The sequence below is a fragment of the Cheilinus undulatus genome, linkage group 17, assembly GCF_018320785.1.
Source record: "Cheilinus undulatus linkage group 17, ASM1832078v1, whole genome shotgun sequence".
Lineage (NCBI taxonomy): Eukaryota > Metazoa > Chordata > Actinopteri > Labriformes > Labridae > Cheilinus > Cheilinus undulatus.
The window spans coordinates 19,532,936-19,557,347 of record NC_054881.1 but is presented as its reverse complement, the minus strand read 5'-3'; the positions used below and the strand labels follow the sequence as shown (position 1 = coordinate 19,557,347).

At 39.8% G+C, this 24,412-nt stretch overlaps 1 protein-coding gene across 3 annotated transcripts in view; it reads right to left on the bottom strand.

The window, feature by feature from the left end:
• The window catches only part of cacna1bb (calcium channel, voltage-dependent, N type, alpha 1B subunit, b), a 245,563-nt gene that overhangs the window by 130,278 nt on the left and 90,873 nt on the right, over positions 1 to 24,412 (bottom strand). For all 3 annotated transcript variants that reach the window (XM_041810708.1, XM_041810710.1, XM_041810709.1), the window contains exon 8: positions 19,715 to 19,902. In XM_041810708.1, coding sequence (XP_041666642.1) covers positions 19,715 to 19,902 — 188 coding nt within the window. The remainder of the gene's footprint in view (positions 1 to 19,714; positions 19,903 to 24,412) is intronic.

Genomic DNA, 24,412 nt, shown 5'->3' with positions numbered 1-24,412 from the left:
AAGGAAACACATCAGGGATCCTCTCTACATTCAATCTACACTATATATAAAGGTGTGCGAGTCTGCAGATGTTCCTTAAGTCCTTGGGATTCATCTTGAGTGCAGTTTGATCTTGCAATCAGATGTGTTGAAAACATCAAAATAATTCCATCCCTTTAGGCATTTTGCTTATTTTTTGTATCTTTAATGCCATACACCATTTTTCTTTTTTGCATCTTCAAATATCTTCAGAGAGAGAAAAATCAGTTTTAAGTGTAAAGGTTTCTGTATCTTAAGGTCTAAAATATTCTGAGATACTTCATATGGACATGCTCCCAGCCCTCATTTTTTAATATACTCATTTCTCTTTTCAAGAGCATGTGGTATACAGTAAATGCGTGTAATTTAAATGCGTGGGCTGATTGGTTCCCCCCACCTCTGAGTGTGCTGCATCTAGAGCCTTGCAATAAGATTAAATCATGCTGTGTGCACAATATGGACATGAATACAGAGCATATGGCAATCAAGGCCACCAGCTAAATTAACTTAATTCATTATAAAAGTGCTGATGCATTTCAGAGCCTTTAGCAAGGTCTTTTTTAATGGCCTCATATGTTTAAAATATGATAAAAGACAGAAAAAAATGCAAGATTAGAATGAAGACATTTGTGTAATAAGCTAAGTATGCATTTCTACAGAGATATTAAAATGGTTAACCTAAAGGAATTATAAAAATCTGCTATAGTCCTCGCAAAATAAAAGTTTTCGTTTTGAAAAGGAACCCTGCCTGTTCAGACATGCTGACATATTAAATTAACTCAAATGTCTTACATATGTATGCTACTTAAATGAATACATTTTGGAAACAAATATTCATTTCTGATTTTGTTCTATTTTGCCTTTCTTTGAAAAGGACAGGACAGTTAAGAGTGTAGGAAATCAGAGAGCGAGAGGGAGAGAGTGTGGAATGACATGTGGGGAAGGAGCCACAAGTTGGATTTGAACCAGGGCTGCCATACTGGAAGATTTTAGGCTCTGTGAATAGGGGGCAACTGAATCATTAAGCCATCTGTGCTTCCACTTTGGAGAAAAACCTTTTTACATTTTCTGCCAGTTCAAACCCACAATCCCAGTCAAACTCCCCGTCTAAACTGTCATCACCAGCAACCATGGTTAAAGTTTACTGCCAGCTCATGCTGATTAAGTGGCACACTGTGATTGGCTGTGATGATGTATCACTTTTTTTTTTTTGGCTGGAAGCTCACACCGTGGGATAGCATACCGTTAGCTTTCTACGATGCTAACTTTGAAAGCTAACTTCAGTGTTGTAATGTTATTCATGCTTCGACGTTCTCTGTACCTGCTTTGTATGTTTGGTGGTGATGCTGAGGGTGTGAGAAACATCATTTTGAAATTATATAAATTATTCTAATTCTGTGACATTTACTGTGTCTGAAATGGCCATGACTCGCTGTTTGCTGTTGCTTTTTATCAGAAAGATGATCTGTGATTAATGTCTTAAACAATATTCTAACAATTGAGAGAGAAAAAATTGTGTATTTATGAAAAGCAATAAATTACACATTAAAATGTTTTATTTTGCTTTTATTAACCTATATTTTTTCATTACAAATATCAAGTTACTACTATTAAGATAAGATAAGATAATAGGATAAGATAAGATATTCTTTTATTATTCCCGCAAGGGGAAATTCCAAATTTACAGCAGCAAGAGTGGAGTAAAAAGAGCATTCAATTAGTACAATGATTAAATAGAAAATAGGAAATACAGAAATGTAACTTACAAATCAAAAAAATTATAAATACTATTTACAGCTGTTATGTACATGTTGAGTATATTACAGATTGGGGGATATATGTACACCTGTATACACATATATTCATATCTAATTATATATAGACGTGTACAGATCATACATATGAATATGGTTTATTGCACAGATTATTTGGAGCAGTTTCTGCTGTGAGCCTAACAGCTGCAGGAGGGAAAGACCTGCAATACCTTTCCTTCACACAGTTCTGGTGTATTAAATAGTTAAATATTAGTTTTACCTACAATAAAAGGATCTTTATGAAACAAATAACTGTTTACAGAAAAAAGTAATAAGAACTTTACCAAAATTTAAAAAAAACAACAGTATCTATGTTAAAATGAAAGATCAAAATATTAATCCATCATCAACTCGGCTGAATTGTGGTTTGTCTACATGGAGTTGCCATACTCAACAATGTTTGTGACGTTAAAGTGCAGGATGAAGGCACAGACCCCCGGACAGATCTGGCAGCCCAGACACATCTTGTACCTACACTGTGTATCGATACATCAATAGATTGATTAATTATCCAATCAGATCAATTGAAAGTCAAAACACTGATCTACACCGTCACTTTCCAGCTACACTTTTATTTTGAAATTCCCTTGCATGCCTGTTGACAGTTTCTGCCTACCAGCAGCATCCTCAGCAAGCTTGTGGTAGCTGCAGTTGCTTGAAGTTTGCAGCTGAGGGAAAGTCATTTTGATTTAAATGGTGTTAAAATTTTCATTTTTTGGTCAACTTAACATGCAGGTATAAGTTGTTTAACCAGATTTGTGCCTAGGCACAGGGGCTCATTTTCCCTTGCAAAAGATGCTATTATACAGTAGAAAGTAAGACAGAGAGTTACATGGCATTACTTAAAGAAAGATAACTTGCATGCTGTAGGTAAAAGTATGACGCACAAGAAAGTTTCTTCCCACATTTTGTTGATATTTGAAAGCAAACTTTAGGTAATGACTTATATCCTCTGAGTCTGATGTTTTCACAGGAGTTCACTTGATATCGTTATTCCACCTCTGTTATTTCCATGAGTCATCACTGCCTGACTGCTCTGAGTGATCGGTGAGGAAAAAGCAAGAGCTTCCACATAATTTGCAGTCATGCATCATACAGTTGTGCTCTGACAGTATACTCCCACTCCCAGCTTACAGTGCTGCCACAGACACACACATAGAAATTTTCTTTGATGGGAAGGAAAGCCTGCTGAGATGAAGACAGCCATTCTGAATCACCTCTGTGGCTTCTAACAGTCCTGAAACCTTCATGACAAGCAACAGAGGCTGTGCAGCAGCTCTGGTGTCACCGAGTGCAAATGGTCCTCACAGAGCTGCTCGAAGACAAAGAATTTATCATCTCTGTTTTCTTTTTGGAACAAATTTAAAGCCCTCATCTCTCTAGTACAGTTTTTTCTTCTTTTTTGGCACTTAATTAATTTCCTGCAGGCTAATTTTAGAGATATTCAATCAGGGAGTTTGACTACAGGAGTCAGAGCACTAAAAGTGGTCACAACATTCCTGTCACAGAACAAAATGTGCCTTAGAGCCCAAAGTCTGCTGTTCATATAAGTGCATTTTAAGTACTTGTCCCGCACTGATAAGAGCTCCTCTCAAAAAAGCTTCCCCACACCTGTCTTACACCAGATTTGATCAAATTCTTCCTTTACTATCTTTCTAAGAAACTGAAAATCTAAACATACACATACACACATTATTGAGCTGGACTACATGAACAACCCGTACCCAATCTCCATCACAGTGGTTTTTATCTTACATGCTGAGTTGGTTTTTAATCATTTCATCAGTATTTTTCTCTCAGTCAAAAACAAGCATGCTCCCTACAGCTTCCATACACTGAAAAATAGATCAAGCCCTTAGTTTACAGGATATCTATCAGACTTATTGATGGGCTACAACAAAACACGGTCTCCAGCTGTACAGTGTGGGAATAATTTACATGTCTGCTTTCAGGTTGTGAAGGACAAGATGCAATTTCATGGTGAGAAAACTCAAAATTAACAAAGTCTGGAGTGACTGTAGCTCAGTAAGTTTAGTCAAAACTGCTCAAGGTCTGTCAGGTTGCGCAGGGATCAGGCATGAACAGCCCTTTTCTAGTCCAGCCACAAGTTCTCTTTGGATTGAGGTCAGGGGGTTCTGACACAGCCACTCCAGAACATTCCCGTTGTTGTCTTTAAACCATTTCTGTGTAGCTTTCACTGTATGCTTCGGGTCATTGTCTTGCTGGGAAATAAATCTTCACCACAGCCACAGTTCTCTTGCAGACTGAATAAGATTGTCCTTCAGGATTATCCTATGTCTGCTACATTCAATTTACCCTCTGCCTTTACAAGCCTTCCAGGTCTGGCTGCTGAGAAGCATCCAGACAGCATGATGCTGCCACCAGTATGCTTCACGGTGGGGATGGGGTGTTCATGCAGTGTTTAGTGTCCATCAAACAAAGCTTGTCTGATGACCAAAAAACACCAGAACAAAGAGTTCTTCAACACGGGCATACTCTTTGACACTCCCATAAAGCGCTGAGAGGTAAGAACCTGGCTCATCTAAGCTGCTGAAGCTTGTTACTCCTTCAGAGTAGTCAATGGTGTCTTGGTGGCCGCTCTCACTAGTCTACTTCATGCACATTCACTCGGTTTGTGAGGACGGCCTGCTCTCGGCAGATTTACACATGTCATATTCCTTCCATGTCTCATGGCTCCCTCCACTCCTCACTTATATTAAAGTGAGAGCTGTTTTAATGGGAGAGGCAGAACATGCTGTGCTTTAAAGAAAAGGAGGGTGTTAACTATTTACCATATACAACATAACCTATGAACAAAATGACCCCAAGAGAACATAAGGCAGACAAATCATTTAATCACAATGCACTTGTTTTAATTACCTTGGAAAACTAAAATCGTAGATGAAATTAAAACTCATTAATCACCAAGCACTACTTGTAGCCTTTCAGTGTTTGATAAAGAAATTCGTAGTTTGTCCCTAAAGGTAGTCAGAGGGACATGGACACATGCACTGAAAAAGACTTGACAACTTCCACGCTCTCTCTGTGATATCAAATCCCAAGCTGGGAACAGTACATTCACTATCATTAAAGCAGTCCTGACTGAGTGTTTCCACAGTCTCTTACTGTCTGTCTATGCTGCTTTATTTTGACAAGGATGTGACAGGCACCATGACAGCCCTGACAGCACGGGAACTGACAAGGTCAAGGTGCACCTGTCTGTGTGGCTCACTATGCTCTAATAAAGAAAGAGAAAGAGATGCGAGTGATCCCAAACATCTTTGACACAAAATCACAGAAAAAGATGAAAAATAAAAACCTAATGAATTTAGATGTATTGCTTTAACTTCTCATTTAAAGCATCTGGAAAGTTGGTAGCAATCCATAACCTCTATGACACTACCTTAAAACCCCTTCATTATTGTTTAAGAACATATAAATGAAATAAGACATTGGTGCACACTGGCTATACTTGTTGGACTAGAATATGGAGGTTCAGAGCAGCCGCACAGAGGGCTTAGATAATGTAGAGCCTGAAGGCTAGATTTCTGAGACAATATTTGAGGTAACATATTACAATATCATTCGTTAGAGTACTCAGATTGTTGTTGTTGTTGTTGTAACTAGCAAGGCAAAGCGTTAGTTTTGCAAGTAATCTGCAATTTAGTAACTTTTTCAAAAAAATCAATCTGCAACTAAACGAAACTGACCTATTTCCTTTTTGCCTCTTCAAAGAAATTAGAAAAATAGCTAAAAAAAAAAGGAGGGAAAAATGCCCAAGGCCAAGGCATTTTCGCTGTTTCTGTTTCTCTCCTACCCATTGGCAGGCTTGCATGTAGCTGCCAGAGGATGGTAAACACACTTGTGTCAGTGCTGCATAGCTAGCTGATTAAACTAGTGAGATGTTGAAGTAGAAAGTAATGCACAGTGAAGTAATCCCCATAAAGTCAATGTTTTGGACAAAATGGGCAATAACATAATAATAAAATATTAGTTCAAAAGCTCCTGTTGTATTGTTTTGATTGAAAAAGCTGTGCAGCTTTTTCAGTGAGGTCTACCGTATTACGCACAGTCTGCACCCCTGCAGTGTTTGGTAACATAACTTGCTTTGTCCATTATCTTTACTGTATGATCACTTTTTTGCATATTCAAAATAAAAATTGCAAATAAAATGAAATAAAGTGCCAGTGATATCAAGTAGTGCTTCTAAGCCATGAAACAAGCTTCCGACACAGTGTGATCTATTAGAATAAGATGCTGAGTCAGCCGTATTCAGGTAAATGGAAATCCCTGCCGACCTGTCCTTGTTCTATGTTTAGACCCAGATGCAGTTCACTTAAGGACTTTGGCAAGAAATGAAAGATTGGAAATTAGTCCCTAGTTTTATTCTTGTCCCCGGATCTCTGCCAAGTTATTATATGACGGGGGTAATGGCAGGGAAAAGAGAGATATGAATCAAGCAGAGGCGCTGGCACTGAGTCAGTGATAGTGCTCTTGTGATGGGCTCAGTTACAAACTGTACATCAGCACTGGAAGACGCTAGCAGGGGAAAGAGAAAGTTGTGACCAATAATAATTGTTGAAAAAAGCAAAAGGTATCACAGCACAGTTAGCAAAAGGGAACTGTTTAAAAGATGGAAATTTAAGAAAAAGAGGTTGCAGGCTACCTTTGCTTCTTTGTTGCCTTATTAACAGCCTGAAATATACACAGAAATATAAGCCCTGTTTCCTGCTGAGATGTATCAAAGAGGATCACATTATATAAAAAGACATAACAGCAGGTTTTCGAATTAATGCGATTGTAAATGAGCTCTGTCTCAAACACAGGGAAGAGGTTTACTGTAGTGTGACATGGTTGAAGTTGATGTGAGTGAAGAGGAAAAGAGTCCAATGATTAAAACTATTAAACCCCTGCTGTGAGTCCAATATATGACTTCAAATGACAGAGAATTTTTGAGTGATTAAAATATATTATGAGCTTCATGATGGAAATTAACAATGGTTAATGTACATAAAATTTTTCAGTAAAACAGCATCATTTTTTTGTTACTGTGGAGCCAGAAGAGATCAGCCAGAAGGTGGAGCTCTTTAATGCATCTTTAATTTAAAGTGCCTGTGATGTCAATTGGATTGCTAAATTTGCTGAGCATTTTACAGGAGTGATGAAAGCATGAAAAGAATGTGTTGCCTGATAAAGAATACTTGAAACAAGCAGATGATTTGTGCCCATTCATGCTGTAGAGCCTTTATGAGGTCAGGCACTGATGTTGGACGAGAAGGCCTGGCTCGCAATTTCTGTTCCTGTTCATCCCAAAGGTGCTTGGGTTAAGATCAGGACTCTGTGTAGGCCAGTCAATTTCGTCCACACCAAACTCAGCAAACCATGTCTTTATAGTCCTTATTTTGTGCAGTGGGACACAGTCATGTTGGAACAGAAAAGGGTCCCCAAACCATTGCCACAAAGTTGGAAGCATAGCATTGTTCAAAATGTCTTGGTATCCTGAAGCATTAAGATTGCTCTTCACTGGAGATAAGCCTGAAAACTAGCCCAAAACCCTGAAAACCAGCTCCTTACCATTATCCCTCCTCCTTCAATGAAGGAACATGACACAGATGGAGGAAATGTGATGAAATCATGGGCCATGAAATGAAGACTACCACATTATAATGCTGAGAAACTGCCCACACATCCTGCTGCTACAATCTCCCCAATAACTGACTCGGGGCAAAAGAAACAATCACAAGGAGAATCTATGCAACTCTGTGCTGTACTTCTATATATTGATGTTACATCTGTTGAAAGGATGAAGAGGAGAAGGTGGACAATGCAGGACCATGTCAAAGTGGTATCTTACATTTGTATTGTTCCTTACAGGTTTCGATATATTTATGTTTCCTGAATCGTAATGATGTTTCACTGGAATTTAATTTTGTGTTTATCTAACATATTAAAAACCCTTGTAGCATTAGAAAAGACTTTTAAACATGCTGGATTGATAGGCCAACCTTTTCCACCTCTGCCAGGGATGCCCCTTATCTGTGATTCAATTTGTGATTTTCATGGACAGGATCTCAAGGTGCAGACAGGGCAAGGAGGGTTTTTTTAGTTTAGGGACCTTAGAATTCTGTCTGCTTTTTGCAGACGAAGTGGTTCTGTTTGCTTCCTCAGCTGAGGACCTTCAGCAGGCATTGGGATGGTTTGCAGATAAGTGCAAAGCGGCCAGGATGAAACTCAGCACCTACAAGTCAGAGGCCACAGCTCACTGCCAGAAAACGGACTGCTCCCTCTGGGTAGGGAGTGAGTCTATTCCTCAGGTGAAGGAGTTCACGTGTGTTGAGGTCTTGTTCACGAGTGAGGGTAAAAGGGCGCTTGGAACTGACAGGCAGATTGGTGCAGCATGAGCAGTACTGTGGGCGTTGTGCTTGACCATTGAAGTGAAAAGGGGCCTAAAGGCAAAGCTTTGGATCTACTGTTCAATCTTCCTCCCAACCCTCGCCTATGGTCATGAACCTTTGGGTACTGACCAGAGAAGGAGATCATGGACACAAGCAGATTAAAATGAGTTTTCCCCAGATGGTGGCTTGGCTCAGCCTTAGAGAGGGTGAGAAGCTGCTTCTTTGCATTGAAAGGAGCCTGTTGAGATAGTTCAAACATCTGATCAGGATACCTCCTGGGGCCTCCCTTTGAGGTCTTCCAGCATGTCTGGCTGGGAGGAGACCTTGGGGAAGACCCAGAATGCGCAGGAAGGATAATATATCCTGTCTGGTCTGGGAATACCTTGGAATGACTCATCAGCCTAATACCGCTGCAGACTGGCCCTGGATAAGTGAAAGAAGTTCACTGTGTCAACCTTGGTCCTGTACTGCTCTGGCCTCCTGATGACCATCGTCCAGGCTTTCGCCAGGCCCATGCCCCATCTCTCAGGTATCTTCGGAGCTGGCCCCTCCATGTATCTGAAAAAATGCCTAAGTGTTACAACCTACTCAGGTCTTTATCAGGGCCTGCAGTGTCTTGCATACCTGAGTTACACAAATCAGGTGAGTGAAGGGATCCATTGCATTGTGCCTCTGATTGCTGTTTTGATGGATTGTTGCAGTTAAATCTTTTCGATTGAGCTCTTTTTTCACTCACCCACTTTCTGCTTTACAAGATGACATCTTGCCCTGATTTTCTGCCATATTTTCTTCTTATGACCCACAAATTTTCCACTCATATGTCAGAAAGAGGGCATGGAGGGAGACTAAAAAGAGAATGAGTTTGGAATTAAAGAGCTAGATGTGAGCTAGTTGCTGCTGGATAGTTGCACAGCTTCTCTATCTAAAATTAGATCCGAAGGTGAAAACAAAGGTAGTACTTGATGATTACATTTATGTCTACAAACAAATCAGATCTAACCTGCCATGCCAGATGGATTTTTCTCACACATCCATCTGGAAAACCACTCATAGACAGTGTTTGGGAAAGGGCAGAGCATTTGAAAAAAACTTGGAGGGTGATTGGATGAATGCTCTGTCTGTCACATCTTTACAGGCCAATCAGAGCAAAAAAACACGTGACGTAGCCACTACCAAGCTGTGCCCCTACCGAAGACGTAAACTCCATACAGAACAGCATAATGCGAACCATTGCAATTGTAGACATGTCAGTACTCGACTTTTGTCGTTTTTGAAAAGAAAACAACTCAGTGGTGTTCTTTGTTCTTTTAATGAAGAAATGTCGTCATGTTCTGATAAAAACTGGTGCTTTAGCAGCATCCACGCTAATGTGTTCCTCTATAATTGCACCGGCCTCTTGTTGCTGCTCGCTTATGTCATGACTCTGCCCCACCCCGAAAGTACTACCCCTCGGTGCTGATTGGTCCTGTCAATTTCTAACCGGGCCAAAACAGTTCAGATGGGAACTTTGCAAGATGGATTCACCAGTGAGACACATGGAAATAGGCATATCCATCTGCTTTGCAAGGTTAAATCAGATCCTTTTGGGGGAAAAAAATGGATGTGATTTGGGAAAAACAATGTGCAATCAAGACTTTAGTGATCTGCCAACCAGTGTCACAACTAACTAGCCTATTTCTTTTCATATCAGGATTAATTAAATTGACCTAGGGGAGGGTAGAAAATCCAGGATCCAGGATTATGGTTATTATTTTTCTCTGCATGGATGCCCTGAATTTATGGATGCATATTCCACAACCACTGACATTCTGGAGATGTATACCAGAGGCATCCACTGCATGCTTTAGCTGCTAAAGTCGACACTGATGGGAGGATATTTAGTTGAAGTGAGATGTACAGCTCTGCAGCAGCTGGCAACCTTGGGATCATTAGCATAAGCTGAAATCTCTTTTCATTTGCCTTCCCTCTTCCTGCACTCTGTTCATGATTAAAACATCAAGAAGAAGTGTCGGCTCAGGTCTGGTGACATTTTTTCCTTCCCAGATGTTGTCACTGCGCTCAAAGACTTGGATTTTTTTTTCATGTGAGAAGGCTAGGGTGGGCGTTTTGTCCAAATTAAGTTTCATCCTTGATTTCAATATCACTGTATAGCATACGTCAGGTTTTGACTGCATTTATGAATCTTCCTTTAATTGCCTGTCTCTGATTTCCAAGTCAAAGACAAATTTTCAAAGTTGGAATAAAATCTTGAGCATTCTGCTAGAGTTGGGATATGCTTCTGTGATATGAGGTGGCCAGAAAGATTGATCTGAGCTGCTGTCTTCTTCTCACCTTTGTATTTTGATTTAGGACTTTATGATGGTCAACAACAACAATCTTCAAGTATAGAGATAAAGAAGTCAAACAAACTGGGGGAGCTGTGGAGAGATCAAAGATGCCTCTTGGATGTGTCCCCATCTTTGTGCCACAATACAGCAAAAGGTTGACAAAAATTGTGGCGGCCCTCAAAATCTCTGGTGAGTATGCTATTGCAACCTACTCTCAGGGGATTGTGGCTCATGAGATCCCAGTCGTCTCTGAGGGTATGAACAGCATCATTATTCCTTGGATTTCATGACAGCAACAGTTTCTGTCCACCTTTTTTCCTCCTCTACTCCAGCTTGGTGCAAAAGGGAGGGACACATCCAAGAGAAATTCATGCTCTTTCCACAACACCAGTTCCTCCTTTACTTGGTTTTCTGCTCAAAAGTCAGAATAATTTTCCACCGAATGCATGATGGGAAATAGTCTCAAAGGAAATCTAGCTGTATTGTTGCAGTCAGTGAGTCTGCAAGATCCCCAGTCTTTGCAGAAACTTGCTAAAACTGAGTTTCTGACATATCGTCTTTAAATGCGGGAAGATGTCAGATGTTACTTTTCAAAATCATCTAGTATATGAGAGGCATAAGTAAGAATTTGATTCTGGAAAGTTCTAGAAAGTTTTTATTGTTGAAAAGGGGCTCGTTAGCAGAGAGACTGAAATCAGTTGCAATGGGACACGCATGTGTCACACCACTGACAGTGAAAGTCAATCTGCATCCTTGGGAGTGCTACATTACTAACCATGTAAGGTTGTCAGAATTATCAGTACTCTAATTTTTATTTGATACCACGTGTCAAGACAACATCTGTTAATATCAGAAGAGTGCAAAAAGAGCTGGCAGCACTCATTTTAGTATAAAACCTTTTTGACCCAGCAGGAACTTGGCGCCATGACTGGAAAACGCCACTTGAATCAGCTGTTTTTGTTGCCGCTCTTACAACACTGTAAGTTTCTAAAGGGAAATGTCGCACAGGGATGTGGTGTCAAGCCTTTTTGAAGTTTAGCCAAAAATTCTCTATTGGATAGAGGTCTGGGCTTTGGCTCAGCCACTCCAGAACATTCACCTTGTTGTCTTTAAACCATTTCTGTGTAGCTTTTGCTGTATCCTTTGCATCATTGTCTTACATGAAAATAAATCTTCCCCCGAGCCGAAGTTCTTTTGCAGATTTTCATCCATAATTTTCCTATATTTTGCCACATCTATTTCACCCTCTACCTTTACAAGCCTTCCAAGGCCAGCTGCTGAGAAGCATCCCCACAGCATGATGCTGCCATCACCGCGAGACAAACCAGCTTGTGGGACAGGATGATAGAGATGCTGTGCAAATTGAACACTCGCTTCATGTTGCTTTTATTACAGAAATCAAACTTCGGGAGGAGAGAAAACATCTTTCACCTTCTTACTGTGCTTCACATTAATGGCACAGATACAAGTGGCTGACATTTGGCATGTGACCTGGCAGCTCTTTTACCTGACTAATCACATTGTTACCCTAGCAGCTTGTTTATGCTTCATGTGAACAGCAACACAAGCATTTAAATCAGTGATGAATGATAGCCATTCTATCTAATCTAGACATAAAAGGTTTTCTTCTGGCATTTCTCTGTGGGACTTGCTTTGTAAGCCTAGTTAGACATCAAACTCAACCACACTGTATAAAATCAATCTAAGGCCAGATTCATTGCTACATGGTGTGAGAGAACCCAATGAGTTGATTAATTCTGAAATAAAGAGGTTATAAATATGAGACAGGCATTTGTAATACTGAGGAAATTAAAGCAATCATTTTTAAGTGATTTGCCAAAGCAAAGCACAGCCTGGTGATATTTCAGTAGATTACAGCATATTTTTACCAAAGAGCCCTCTTGTCACTGTACCAGTTTGCTCATTTTGTGCTTTACACTGAGTTTGCATCATGCACATAAAAATCACTTCTAAAGACTTTGAGCAGAAATTTCAAATATTTAACCATGAAAAATGTGTCTTCCTGTTAAAAGGCTGAAAAGGCTCCAAACTGCTCTTCCTGGTTTGCATTTAATCTTCTCACTCGCACCTGTAACATACTCCACGCCATCAGAGTGATATTGTGGGTCTAAATATGCCCTCATTGTCACCATTCCCTCCAGCTGAGGAGTATAATGGCAGACTGCAGCGCTTCGTTCTGCTATATCAGCTGCTAGGAGACCACAGGATCCTGGGATGACACCTCCCTGGGGGAGGTGAGGGAGTTTGTGTGGGGGATGAACAGCAGAGGGAAGAAGAGGGAAAAGAAGAAGAAGGAGAAACAGGATGATAATGACGGATGTGATGGAGAGAGGTACTCTACATTTTTTTCTTTTTGCACCATTAGAGAAGACGGTCTGAGTGATCCCCCTCAGGGCAGACGTAGCATAGTCATCAATCTGTGGGGTTAATGCTGGGTTACAGGATAGTATATAATCCAGAGAATAGAGTCCCTGCTATTCTGGCTTCATGACTTCAGAGACTTCAGCCCCCTCCCATCCTTTAACACAGGATTACGTCCCCATATGTAGAATTGAATGTAGATATTAATGCTTACATGACATGAATGCATGCTCCACTGCATTTACACAAATACAATTATGGGTCTTTTTCACTCCATAATGTTAACATACCTTCTGCTCCATAGTTTTCTTTGCTTCAGTCTACAGGGAAACTTTGTAGAACTAAAGCTTAGCAAATAGTCTAAAATTTATAGCACTGTTTCCTTTTGCCCTTCACAATAATGGTAACTTATCATGATATTAGGAAATTAAAAGAGATTTAGTAAGTGTTTGCATACTAAGGGTGCGTCATTAACTCACATCTAAGCATAAGATCACAGAAAAATTATTTTATCAGTCTCTGTGTTCACTTCTTTGTCACTGCATCTGTAGTTTTAATTTTCATTTTTCTCCTGCTGAGGTTTGTCAAGGCTGCTACTGACAATACATTTCCTGATGAGGCCACCCACAATAAAATCACTCACACAAAATAACATGTAGAGACTTTTATTATGAAGATACTGTCAGAAGTAGCGTAACTGACCAGAAAAATAAGGGGCATGTACAAGACAAATCTGGGAAGTGTAAATTGGTTTGAAGCCTTTAATGAATTTATTATTAAAACTGTATCATTTTTTCTGGCCTTTTTGGGTCTCACCTGGAATAACAATTCCAAATAACTGAAAAAAAAAAAAAACCTCAAGAAAAATAACATTAAAACCAACAAAAACTAAACTAAAACGAAACATATTTGCTAAATAAAAAAACTATCAAAAAAGCAGTAAAAACTAAATTGAAATGGAAAACAAAGAACACAATGTAAATAAAAACTAATACCAATAAAATGAAACTATTTTACAATCCATTTTACAATCATTCCTTCAGCAAGCGGCTAATGCTCTCCGCCATATTGTCAGTTTGTATCCCACAGCGCATTGGGACTGGGCTGTGACAACCAATTGGCTGGCTGTTCCATCATCACATCATGCTTTGCCAAACAGCACATTCTTAGAAACTGGAAAAGAGAGCCTGAATGACTCATGATGGAGAGAAAGAGACACAGAGAGGCTGTGATGTGTCCCTCTGTGTCACTGCAGGCAGGAACTGCTTTGAATAATGACTCAAAGTCCCAAAAGTGCAATGACTTTTTTAATTAAAATTGTGAATATTACATAAGATTTGTTTTGTCACTTTTGGTCCCCAAGAGATGGGAGAACAAGGTTGTGCCAAAAAAACCCTTAGTCATTATTGTTTACTGTAATACATGAAAATATTTGAGTTTTAATTTTTGTTTATCTTTTCCTTTGTCTTTATAGTCCCATATCTTTTTTAAAATGTAAGTCCTGCATTTTCTTAAGACCCAGTTGTCCTGAAAAAAAGGACGTTTATTGCTTGACTGTGCACCACAGGGTTGATGTTTAACAAGCTTTTTAAGGCAAAAGTCCAGACAAGATACAGTGGTTAATAAAATAGAATTGGGCTCAGAGAGTAAATGCCCAAAACTTAAAATGAGCGAGTAATCACTTAAAACACACCCTCAAATAGTTTTTTAAGCCAGTATTAAATGAATCGCTTCTATGTTGGGCTCCAGACAAACTGAGCTGATTGATTGCTCACAATGTGTGATAAATCAGCAGACAGGCTAATTGAGATCAGATTGATTTTGGAATTTGCAGATACCAAAGCACAGGTATCAGTATTAAATCTTAAAGAGCTAGATCAGTCCATCACCAACTATTAGAACCTGAATTGTGTGTTTTTCTTGATTTTTCTGAAAAACATAATCTTTTGAAGAAGTTCATAGATATGCAGACAGCTTCTTTAGTATAAAACACACTGTGTTTTAAAGGTATAGTTGTGATGTCTGAGGGCATATTGTCTGTCAAATGTCCTGTAGGCCATATAAGAGGGTAGGGACAAGAAAATCGTGGTCTTATGGAGAAGGATAGGAATGTCATTTGATATCTCCTCCATTGTGCTGAAGGGGAAAAAGACTGGTGAGATTCAGACACAGAAAGAGAGAAATCCTGGCCAGATAGGTTGGCAGGAAGAAATATGGTAATACAGGCCATACAAAAAGACAAGAATAAAAATAACTGGTGGATCAAAAGAAGAGACTCTGGGCTGAAAAAAGAGAGAAAAAGTCAGAAATACAAAGAAAAACTACCAACTGAGAGAAAAGGCATTCTCCGATCACAGCGGTGTGAGTCTGCAGCGTTTAGCATAATGAGCCAGAAAACACTACGGGAGATGTTTGGATTGAAAGAGCAGAAAGGAAGTTAGTGGCTCACACTGCTGTCAGTAGCTACTGTCTCTCAGGTAAGAAGAAAATGTAAGGGAGGAGGAAAAAGGAAAAGCAGGAGTGTTTAGGGAACAAAGGGGAGGATAAATGTTGAGGAAGGAAAATGAAGAGGATAAAGGTGCATTTAAAAACCAGGAAAGATTATCAGTTTGCAAATATGTAACAAGAAAATCTGATCATACTTTCCTTTGAGTAATAAACCATGAATACTTTAACTTTCATAAATATCTATGTGAAACAAAGCAGCTGGTTTAAGGCCGTTGCCTTTCATCAAGACAATGTTAAAAACTGAAACTGACTACTGGAGCTTGTGTTTCCAACTTCGCTAAAGTTTTATAGCATTCATAAACACATTGAATGGTTATCTTATTGAAGTGTGAGTTTGTAGAGATGGTTGTTTGTTTCTAAATAGCATTTCCTTGCCATAATTATTTGCATAAACTGTTCATTTAAAAATCTCTAAAATCAAAAATTTACATCGCATCTTTCATACTCATTCAGCCAAAGGAGGACTGCTATAAGGCACATTTTGATTAAGGTATATAGCATTTTATCATGCATGTTTATCATGTGATATGTAAGACTGTCAGGTTCTTGGTAGTGTGAAATTATTTTAAAACTAAAGTGAAAAGTTAAAAGGCATAAAGAGATTTTAAAAAGGGTTACTTAACATACAAACAAACATTTGACAGGCTAAACTAATTTTATAATTTTTAATGAAAAATTTCTCAAGATATGACATGTTCCTGGCAGGCTGACTTCTTATTTCTTGACATGTAAAGCTAGTCCTGTTCTTCTCTCAGTTATTCTTAGAACACATATTTGAAGCTGCTAAACTGAAAAAAAATGACAAAATGATCTGCTCCCCATGGCTACATGTTTCGTTTTGTTTTTTTTTAATCAGGTTTCTAGAAAAGTAGAGTTCTGAACTGATAAAGATAACTGGAACCTGAGACTGGCCAGATCAGGTGCATTATCGGATTTGACTGACCAACCCGATGCAAATCACCAATCCATGTTCCAAGGATTTTGCTGGACCGTGGACGCACCACAAACACACAGAAGGTGCCACTAGCATAGCGGAGTTCTTTGTGACAGACAGCTCAGTCTGAGTCTACTTCTCATAAACTGAAGTCAGATAACAACCCAAATGTCACCCATTTGTGTCAGTGTGATTAAACTGAAGCACAGTAATGAGGTAAAAGGTTCTCTCCTCTCTAAGTTTAATGTCTGTAATAACAGCAACATGAAGCAAGTGTCTCTGTCAGTCCATCTACATGACTGTTAAAAGGTGTTTTAACTCATGACTCACATGATTTCAGTCTGTAAACACCATGATAAAGCTATAAATTAGGGATAAACTGGGTACTTCTGACAAATCCTTCACAATAAAAGTCTAAAGTAGTTGTTTTTCTCAAGTGCTTTTATTGTGAATGCCAACATCAGAAAATGTAGTCTCCTTGATAGCAGCATAGCTTCCTGCTACAACAGTCCCACGACATATCCTTCTTAGCTGAATCATTGTCTTTTTTGTTTCTAATTTAATTTTTTTTTTTTTTTTTTTTGCTGATTTTTATTTCAACATATTTTCCTTTAAGTGTTATACTTTTAAAATATTCAGTTTGCTGCAGTAGCAAACTGGTGAGAAGAGAGCCTGGTCTACTGTGGAAGTTACATAGTGCTAAAAGCAGGAGTGCTCTGTGGAAAAGGGATTAATGCCATTCTCCCTGTTCAAAGTTGTTGCACTGTTAGATCAACTTTCATACTAGTATTTTGAGGTGGCAAAGAAACAAATGCACACCTTTAATCACTGTAGGATGAGCAGTAAAGGTTAAAATAGAAAAGAAACAGCATCATTTAACATTGTAATTTTGTCTGAAGTTAATGGTTGGATGTGTCCCAACACAACTTGAAATTTGGCATTTGCTTTCCGTTTTAACCAAAACAGCTGTTAAATGCCATCATTTGGCAGATTCTGCCATTCCAACATGTGGTGCTTCTATTTCATATCGCGTTACATCATCTGAATACAAAGAGTGACAGGAGAAGCTCTGAGTCAGACAGCCATTGTGGGACAGGCCCAGACATTTTTAGTTCTGCTTGGCTGGACATCCCTCATCCTTCAGGGATTCTTGTCTTCCTTTTTGTGCTCTGGGAATGCTGGTTTTTAAGAGGCACTATGATGCTTTTCGCTGTACTGAAAAACAGAGAGGTGCTGGCATTTAGAAAACAAAACTGTTTGGGCTGGGGACAGAGAGAGAAGTACTGAGAGCTTAGGTTGGGGGCAAGTGTCCCATTGACCTAGTTGTGTAAGACACAAATCACACGGCTGTAACTCTGCGTTGTGTCCAGCTGCAGGTTTTTATCTGATGTTTGGACATTTGCCTTTACTTCTGATGAGGAAACATAGGATTGAGTCAAGAAAAGGCAGTCAAAAGAGGGGATATTGAAAACAGGCTTTACCATCATGGAGATATTTAAACTGGTACTTCAGCTTAAATATTTCTCCATGCTATTTAAATGAATTACATAATTGTAACATATTTTCATAGTAATCACCAAAAATGCAATTAACCCTTGCAGTCAAAGTTCAAACATGCATTTTAATATTTAATTACACTCTGTGGCTCAAACACTGTCTCAGACTTCAACTAGGAACAGACAAAGAGGTGGAGTTCACATCCAAGCTTTTTGGGAGAGTGGCAAATCGAAAACCACTGTTGAAGAAAACTCAGATTAGAACTCAACTAGTGTTCACAAAAAAACATGAGGGACACTCCCTGGTTAAGTGGGAGAAAGTTCTTTGTTCTAATGAGACCAAAATGGTGCTTTTTGGCCATCAGACACGATGCTTTGATTGGTGGACACCAAACACTGCACATCACCACTAACACACCATCCCCACTGTGAAGCCCAATGGTGGCAGCATCATGTTGTGGGGATGTTCAGGAACAACAGCAGGACGCCACGTGAAATCGCAGTCAACAACCATCAGTCAGTATCCAGGCCTCACAAGTGCAGTAACCCCAGGAGGACCAACGACCAAAAGATTCTGACTTTCATCCACATGCTCAGATACCCAAGTGTCATACAGCCTCACCCAGCAAACCCATCACCCCAGTCTTGAGTTAGAAGATTGATGGATTGCACTGCCAAGTCAGGTGAACTACTCCCAAACTTTCACGCTCTCACCATGCACAGACACAGATTGAACTTCACAGCAATGGCCTAGATTAAATTTTGCCTCTGTGTTAAAACAAATAAGAGCACAGCATTTCAATCACAGCATGTATATTATCATTGCACCTCTGTCTACAATTTGTAAAACAAGCTAACAAGCTCTTATGAGCTGGTTATGAGCTTCCTTGAGGATTTCCCTCCTCATTTGTTCCTAGTCAATGTCAACATGAGTGAAAGAAAAAATAGAGCCAGGACATCCAGGTAAAATGTTGCACCACTGCAGGCTGTTAGGACACTGATATGAAACAATAGAAAGCTGATTTAGGCGCTGATGCTCCCATTAAATGGCATGCTGCAGGAAAAGCTGTTACACACAGACAGAAATAATAGCAAATATGAGATGGCCTGAGGCGTCTGAGTGGATTGAGCCACTCTGGAATCTATGCAGTGGTAAAACTAACGCTTTCCAATCCATGGCCAACTACCTTCAAGGTGCCCTTTAGCACCAAACCAGTCCTCAAGGGGAGATGCTCAGAAGTCACAGATGATTGGTTGGCAGCTCCCAGAAGTGAATGTGTGAATGTTAAGCACAGGAGAGTAAGAAAGGATGGAAATGGTCTCCAAAATCCTCCTTCCAATTCATAGCTGTAGAAAAGGTTTAAAACACCTCATATGCCTCACAGAGGCCAAAAGGTTCAACAAATTAATAGCGATCTGTTAATTAAATAAGAAGATTTGTAAGCAGAAGACAAAGCTCATTGTTTGTCCATGAGATTAGTGGTTCAGCCTCTGGGGCACAGGAAATTTCTGAAGTCATTTTATGGCACTCTGGCTATGTAATGCTCATATTTTGTGGGTCCAAGTGAAGATTTGGGTCCACGTGCCTTGAAAGCTGAAGATCTACAGAAAATACTCAGTTTGTCCTCAAAGAAATGTGAAAATCAACAGTCAACATCTAGTGTTTTAGAATCAAGTCCCATAGATCTGACCATGTCATGAAGCAGAAAAGCCTCAAGCACAGTCCCCAAGGTGTCAAAAATACCTGAGCCAAGATGGTAAAATGAAAGAAGCTTTAAAAGAGAGTAAAGACAGAGAGAGAGGGAGAAAAACAAAGCAGAGTGAGTGTATATAAACTCACGCTGTAGAGGATGTCCACCCAGCCCTCCATGGTGATGCACTGGAACACAGTCAGCACTGCAAACAGGATGTTGTCAAAGTTGGTGATACCAAAGTTGGGTCCAGTCCAGTACTCCCTGCATACTGTCCCGTTTGGACACAACCTAGCAGGGAGCTCCACACCACAAGGCCAATCTACAGCCTTCTCACCTGAATGAAAGAGAAACAAATATTGAAACAGTTTTATTCAGAGATGCATCTTGCCTGCTCTAGTTCACATCGTCATCACACCAGGTGTGTGTGCTGCATGTTGGCTGTGTCTCCCTGCTGTCACAGCCCTGTTACTCTTCATATGTTTTACCTCAGTAAATCCCAATAGAAGAAACTTGATTCGTTGTATAACCTAGCTGGAAAAAAATCAGAAAAAAAGCCTCCTGCACAAATGGGATAAGTATGATTTCTCCTCATAAACACCAAATTACATTTCTACTTTGAAGAGCACAAACAGGAAGTGTAATCATACTTTATCTTCACTTTGACATATTCCATCAATGTAGAAGCAGAAAGTTCCAGAAACAGCTGAAGTTTAGAGAGCTACTTCTATCTGCAGGTTGTGAGACATTGAAAGGAGGGATGTGAGCTGCCTTGTGCCTTTGACTGTCTTTGGTTTAATTTTATGTTGGTCATGTGTTCCAGCTGAGATGTCAGTGACTTTCTGTCAAAGCTATGGAGCAAAGCTCTAAATTTAACTCCTTGTCTTAGTATCAACCTTCATCTGTGGACTCCAGCTTTGTGTAATGACTGACAAAATGAGGCTGGATGCTCACCATTCATTATAAGGGCAGAAGGTCAATTGTCCTCACTGAGAGGGGCCAGCAAAGTTGGACAGGGAAGCCGGGAACGTTGCCAGCAAGGTGACTAACTGTTATGAGATAAGTTCAGCATGAAGCAGCTTGTGCATGTTTGCTGCTGTCCTTACACACCACTTGGCTATCTATGCACCTACTAAGGCTGGTGTCAATTAACACCCTATGTACTTTACAGTGAGGATGAGGCTGGGAATCATGTATACAGCATCAAGTTTTCCTGTTCAAGGGGGGGCATCACTTTTACTGTTGTGGCAGTTAGCACTTTCCTTTGTGGTTTAGGTGCTATTTGTAATGAGGCTGATTTGCATCTTAGTTGAGCAATTGTGTGCATAGTTTTGAATATTCCTTCTCCTTATTTACAAACACATACATGAGACAGCCTGGCTGAGCAGTTTGCATGCATTTAGTGTGCAGTCAGTGTGGATTTCCCTTTGCACGTGCTCTGTGGATCTGGTGCAATCCTTTTTTAACATTTGCTCCACTAAAAAATGCTCAAAAAGCCACACTATTCTCAAAGCTCGAGTATGTAACATTCGATGAGAACCATGCAGAATCAACTCTACTCCCCCTCCCTTCCTGTTCTTCTCCGTGTTTGAGCTCCGTAGCGCCACCTCTCTTCTCACATATCTCCTCGGGAATGTGCATGTCCTCTGAATCGAATACTGACGGAGGCAAAGCTCTCGTAGAGTGATTTTGCTTCGCTTTTCCACTGAAATCAATGGCAGAATAACAGGCAAGGAAACACTTCTTCTCAGCATGAACAAATAGGACCAAACACTGCTGGTAACTCCACCATTGTATCAACTTCTCACTGAGCTGAGAGGTGGAAGTGCACCTACTACAGCAGCCAATAGGAACGCTCCCTCTGACCTGAACCTTGATTGGCTGCGAGTACTAGCCTCCTCATTGGCTGGAGCATCGTCCCTTGCTGGCTTTCCTCAAGTGAGAGTGCAGCACGAGGAGGCGTCGCAGAAGTGTGTTATTCTGTTAGATGGCTTCAATAACAACAACCTGACGAATTGTGTTGTTTTAAAAATAAATCACTTACTACAGCTTTAAGTGTTGTTTATTTGTATTTTTGAACAGGACCCCCATTAGCTGTACCCTTGAGCACAGCTAGTCTTCATGAGGTCAATGCTAATCTGCCCCTAACCTCACACTAATTCTCAAACACATTTTAAGAACAAACTATGAAAAGGTTTCATGTTTATTCAACTTAGTCACTAACTTAGTGGAAGTTTACTGAGCTGTGTTCCATCTGTGATCTTGAACTTTCATGCATAATGAAGTGACAGTGATGTGGAAGTCACAGAGTAGATGGAGGAAGCTGCAGAGTTTATTTTAAAGATGTGCAGAGACATGTCAGCAGATGGAGATCAGAATAAAGAATAAATGTGCTGAGTACAACAGATGCCTTGTGCACCCAGTGTTTCATGAGGGAGTGTGCCACGATCACAAGTTGTGCTGAGTTTTAACGATGATCCGCAGAGCCAGACTGCACGGCCAACATCCCTCTACTGTCACTCCAGTAAAATGTGTCCGTGTTTTTTTCTCCTCTGACAGGTGCTGTGTCAGCCAGACTCATAGTCCAGGGAGGATGTAAAAACTCCTCGGGTCTCTTATTTCTTTTGTTGAATGGAGTTTGGCTTAAGGCTAGGATTTAATATTTTCGGAGTAAAAAGCATGACAAAATATCCATAGAAAATCACATATTATCAAGGTGTGATCCAGATATAATGAGATAAATGAGGTAAGATCTCAAGAAAACAACCTAAATTTATCCATTATCACAGTAAAATGAAGCAAAACAACATAAATAGATGCATGTCCACTCAGGGCGCCTGTATATTTTTTCAAACTGTTTTTTTCCAGGAAAGAAAACAAACAACATATTTGATGTTAAAGCTGAGACATTTTGCCATTTCATTAAGCTCATTTCAATGTTGATGGCAGCAACACGTCTCAAAAAAGTAGGGACGGGGCAACAAAAGGAGGAGTAAAGATGGGCAAAAACTGTGGAACAATTTCAGAAAAATGTTCCTTTATGTAAAATTTAAAGACTTTGAATATCCTACCATCCATAGTACATTATACGTGCTGTTGCCATCAAATTTAAAATGAGCTAATATTTTTCCTGAAATGGTAAAATTTCTCAGTTTCAACATCTAATGTGTAATTCTGAATAAAATATGGGTTTAAGTCTTTGAAAATCACTGCATTCCATTTAAATTTAAATTTTACTTACAGTCCTGACTTTTTGGAATTGATGTTGTAAATGCCACAATAAAAACCCTGAAATGTTACTCTTTTGTGTTTGTCCCATATAAGGAAACAGACTATATGGCTCTAAATGATAATATGTTTATGATTTAATTAAAGGCAGAGTAGCAGCACAGAGAAGTAGAAGAAAAGAACACACTGTTCTGAAATGAAGAGCCACCAAAGGAGCAAACTGGAAAAAATAGAAACATGCAAATACAATTAGACATATGACAGTGAATACACAGCATCACCTGCTTATGACTCACTCATTGATTGCACATAAACAGAAAGAAACACAGGCTGCAGCTTTAATGTAGAAAGCATTTCCAGTGCTGCTCAGAGTAATCAAACCCTGCTGTTTCTGAGACTAAAATAACTCAATAACACATGTACTGTACATTATCAGCCTGTCACATCCACTCACGCCACTACCAGTAGCCTGACTGGAATGAAACGTGCACACACAAACACACTAAATGATAGACAGATGCACACTCTTTTACAGCTGGCTCAGTCAACAACCCCTCAAGTCACACCTTCACACTCTCTGACAGCGGCGGTGAGAAATAAAGCCGCCTTGTAATTTTTATCACTGCATTACACAACGGGTAATTTCAGCTGAGCAGTCTCAGTGTTTTCTATAATTACTGTAAAGTTGTAGCGTAATTATAATAGTGTCGTAGTAACCTGGCTGTGACTTATCAGTAACGGCTTTGGCTGCTTTGCTGTTAACTCATTCTCACACATTTAGGGAGGAGATTTAGGTTTTAACCTCACTTTTATGCTCACACATTACTGACACCTACAGGCAAATCTGTAGCAAATCAAATATCCTTGATAATAGGGGCTATATTATTTTAATTGTTTTGTTGGTGGTCCTATTTATCCGTGGATAAGTGCATACATTTCTAGATCTTCTTCACACTAAAATAGTTTATATTTAAAATACCTGTCATGTTTATTTTATAGTTTAGTTCTGATGTTACTTTAGATGTTTCCAACCGTTTCCAGAGCCAGAGAGATTTTTTTCTTGCTAAGCTCTCTCCCTCGTTCCATCTTCATTTTCTCTTGTGTACTTTAGGCAGTTTCATGTGTGATGTTTGCAACAGGAACTGTTTTCTTTCAATAGTTTAATCATGTGTGGTGTTAGGGAAGGGAAGGTGGCATCAGCATTGTCACTACCTGGAGCTTCAAGTATGGAGCCTAAGTCTGTTGAAGGTGGCATAGGCCGTGTGGGCCATGTGGTAAGGTAGGTAAGATAATGATCTCTTTGTGTTGGCATGGTGGGAGATGGGAGCTGGCACAGAGTGGGAGTGTCTCTAGAATTCTGGAGATCACTTTAGCCCTCTTGAGGTGTCGTGGGACTGAGTGGATGAAACACAGGCGAAGGAGGGTTGCAAAGTGCTGGCTTTTTGCTACCCATCTGTCTGCACAGTTGACCCATGGAGGCATGTAGGTTGGGGAATTCTTAACTGAGCACTGATCCTTTTATAGGGCAAAACTATCTTGTGCTCCTTCAGAATTTTCCTTGTTGTAATGGTCAGGTTCTTGCTATGACAGAGCCACGACATCACTGCTGTGGAAATGCT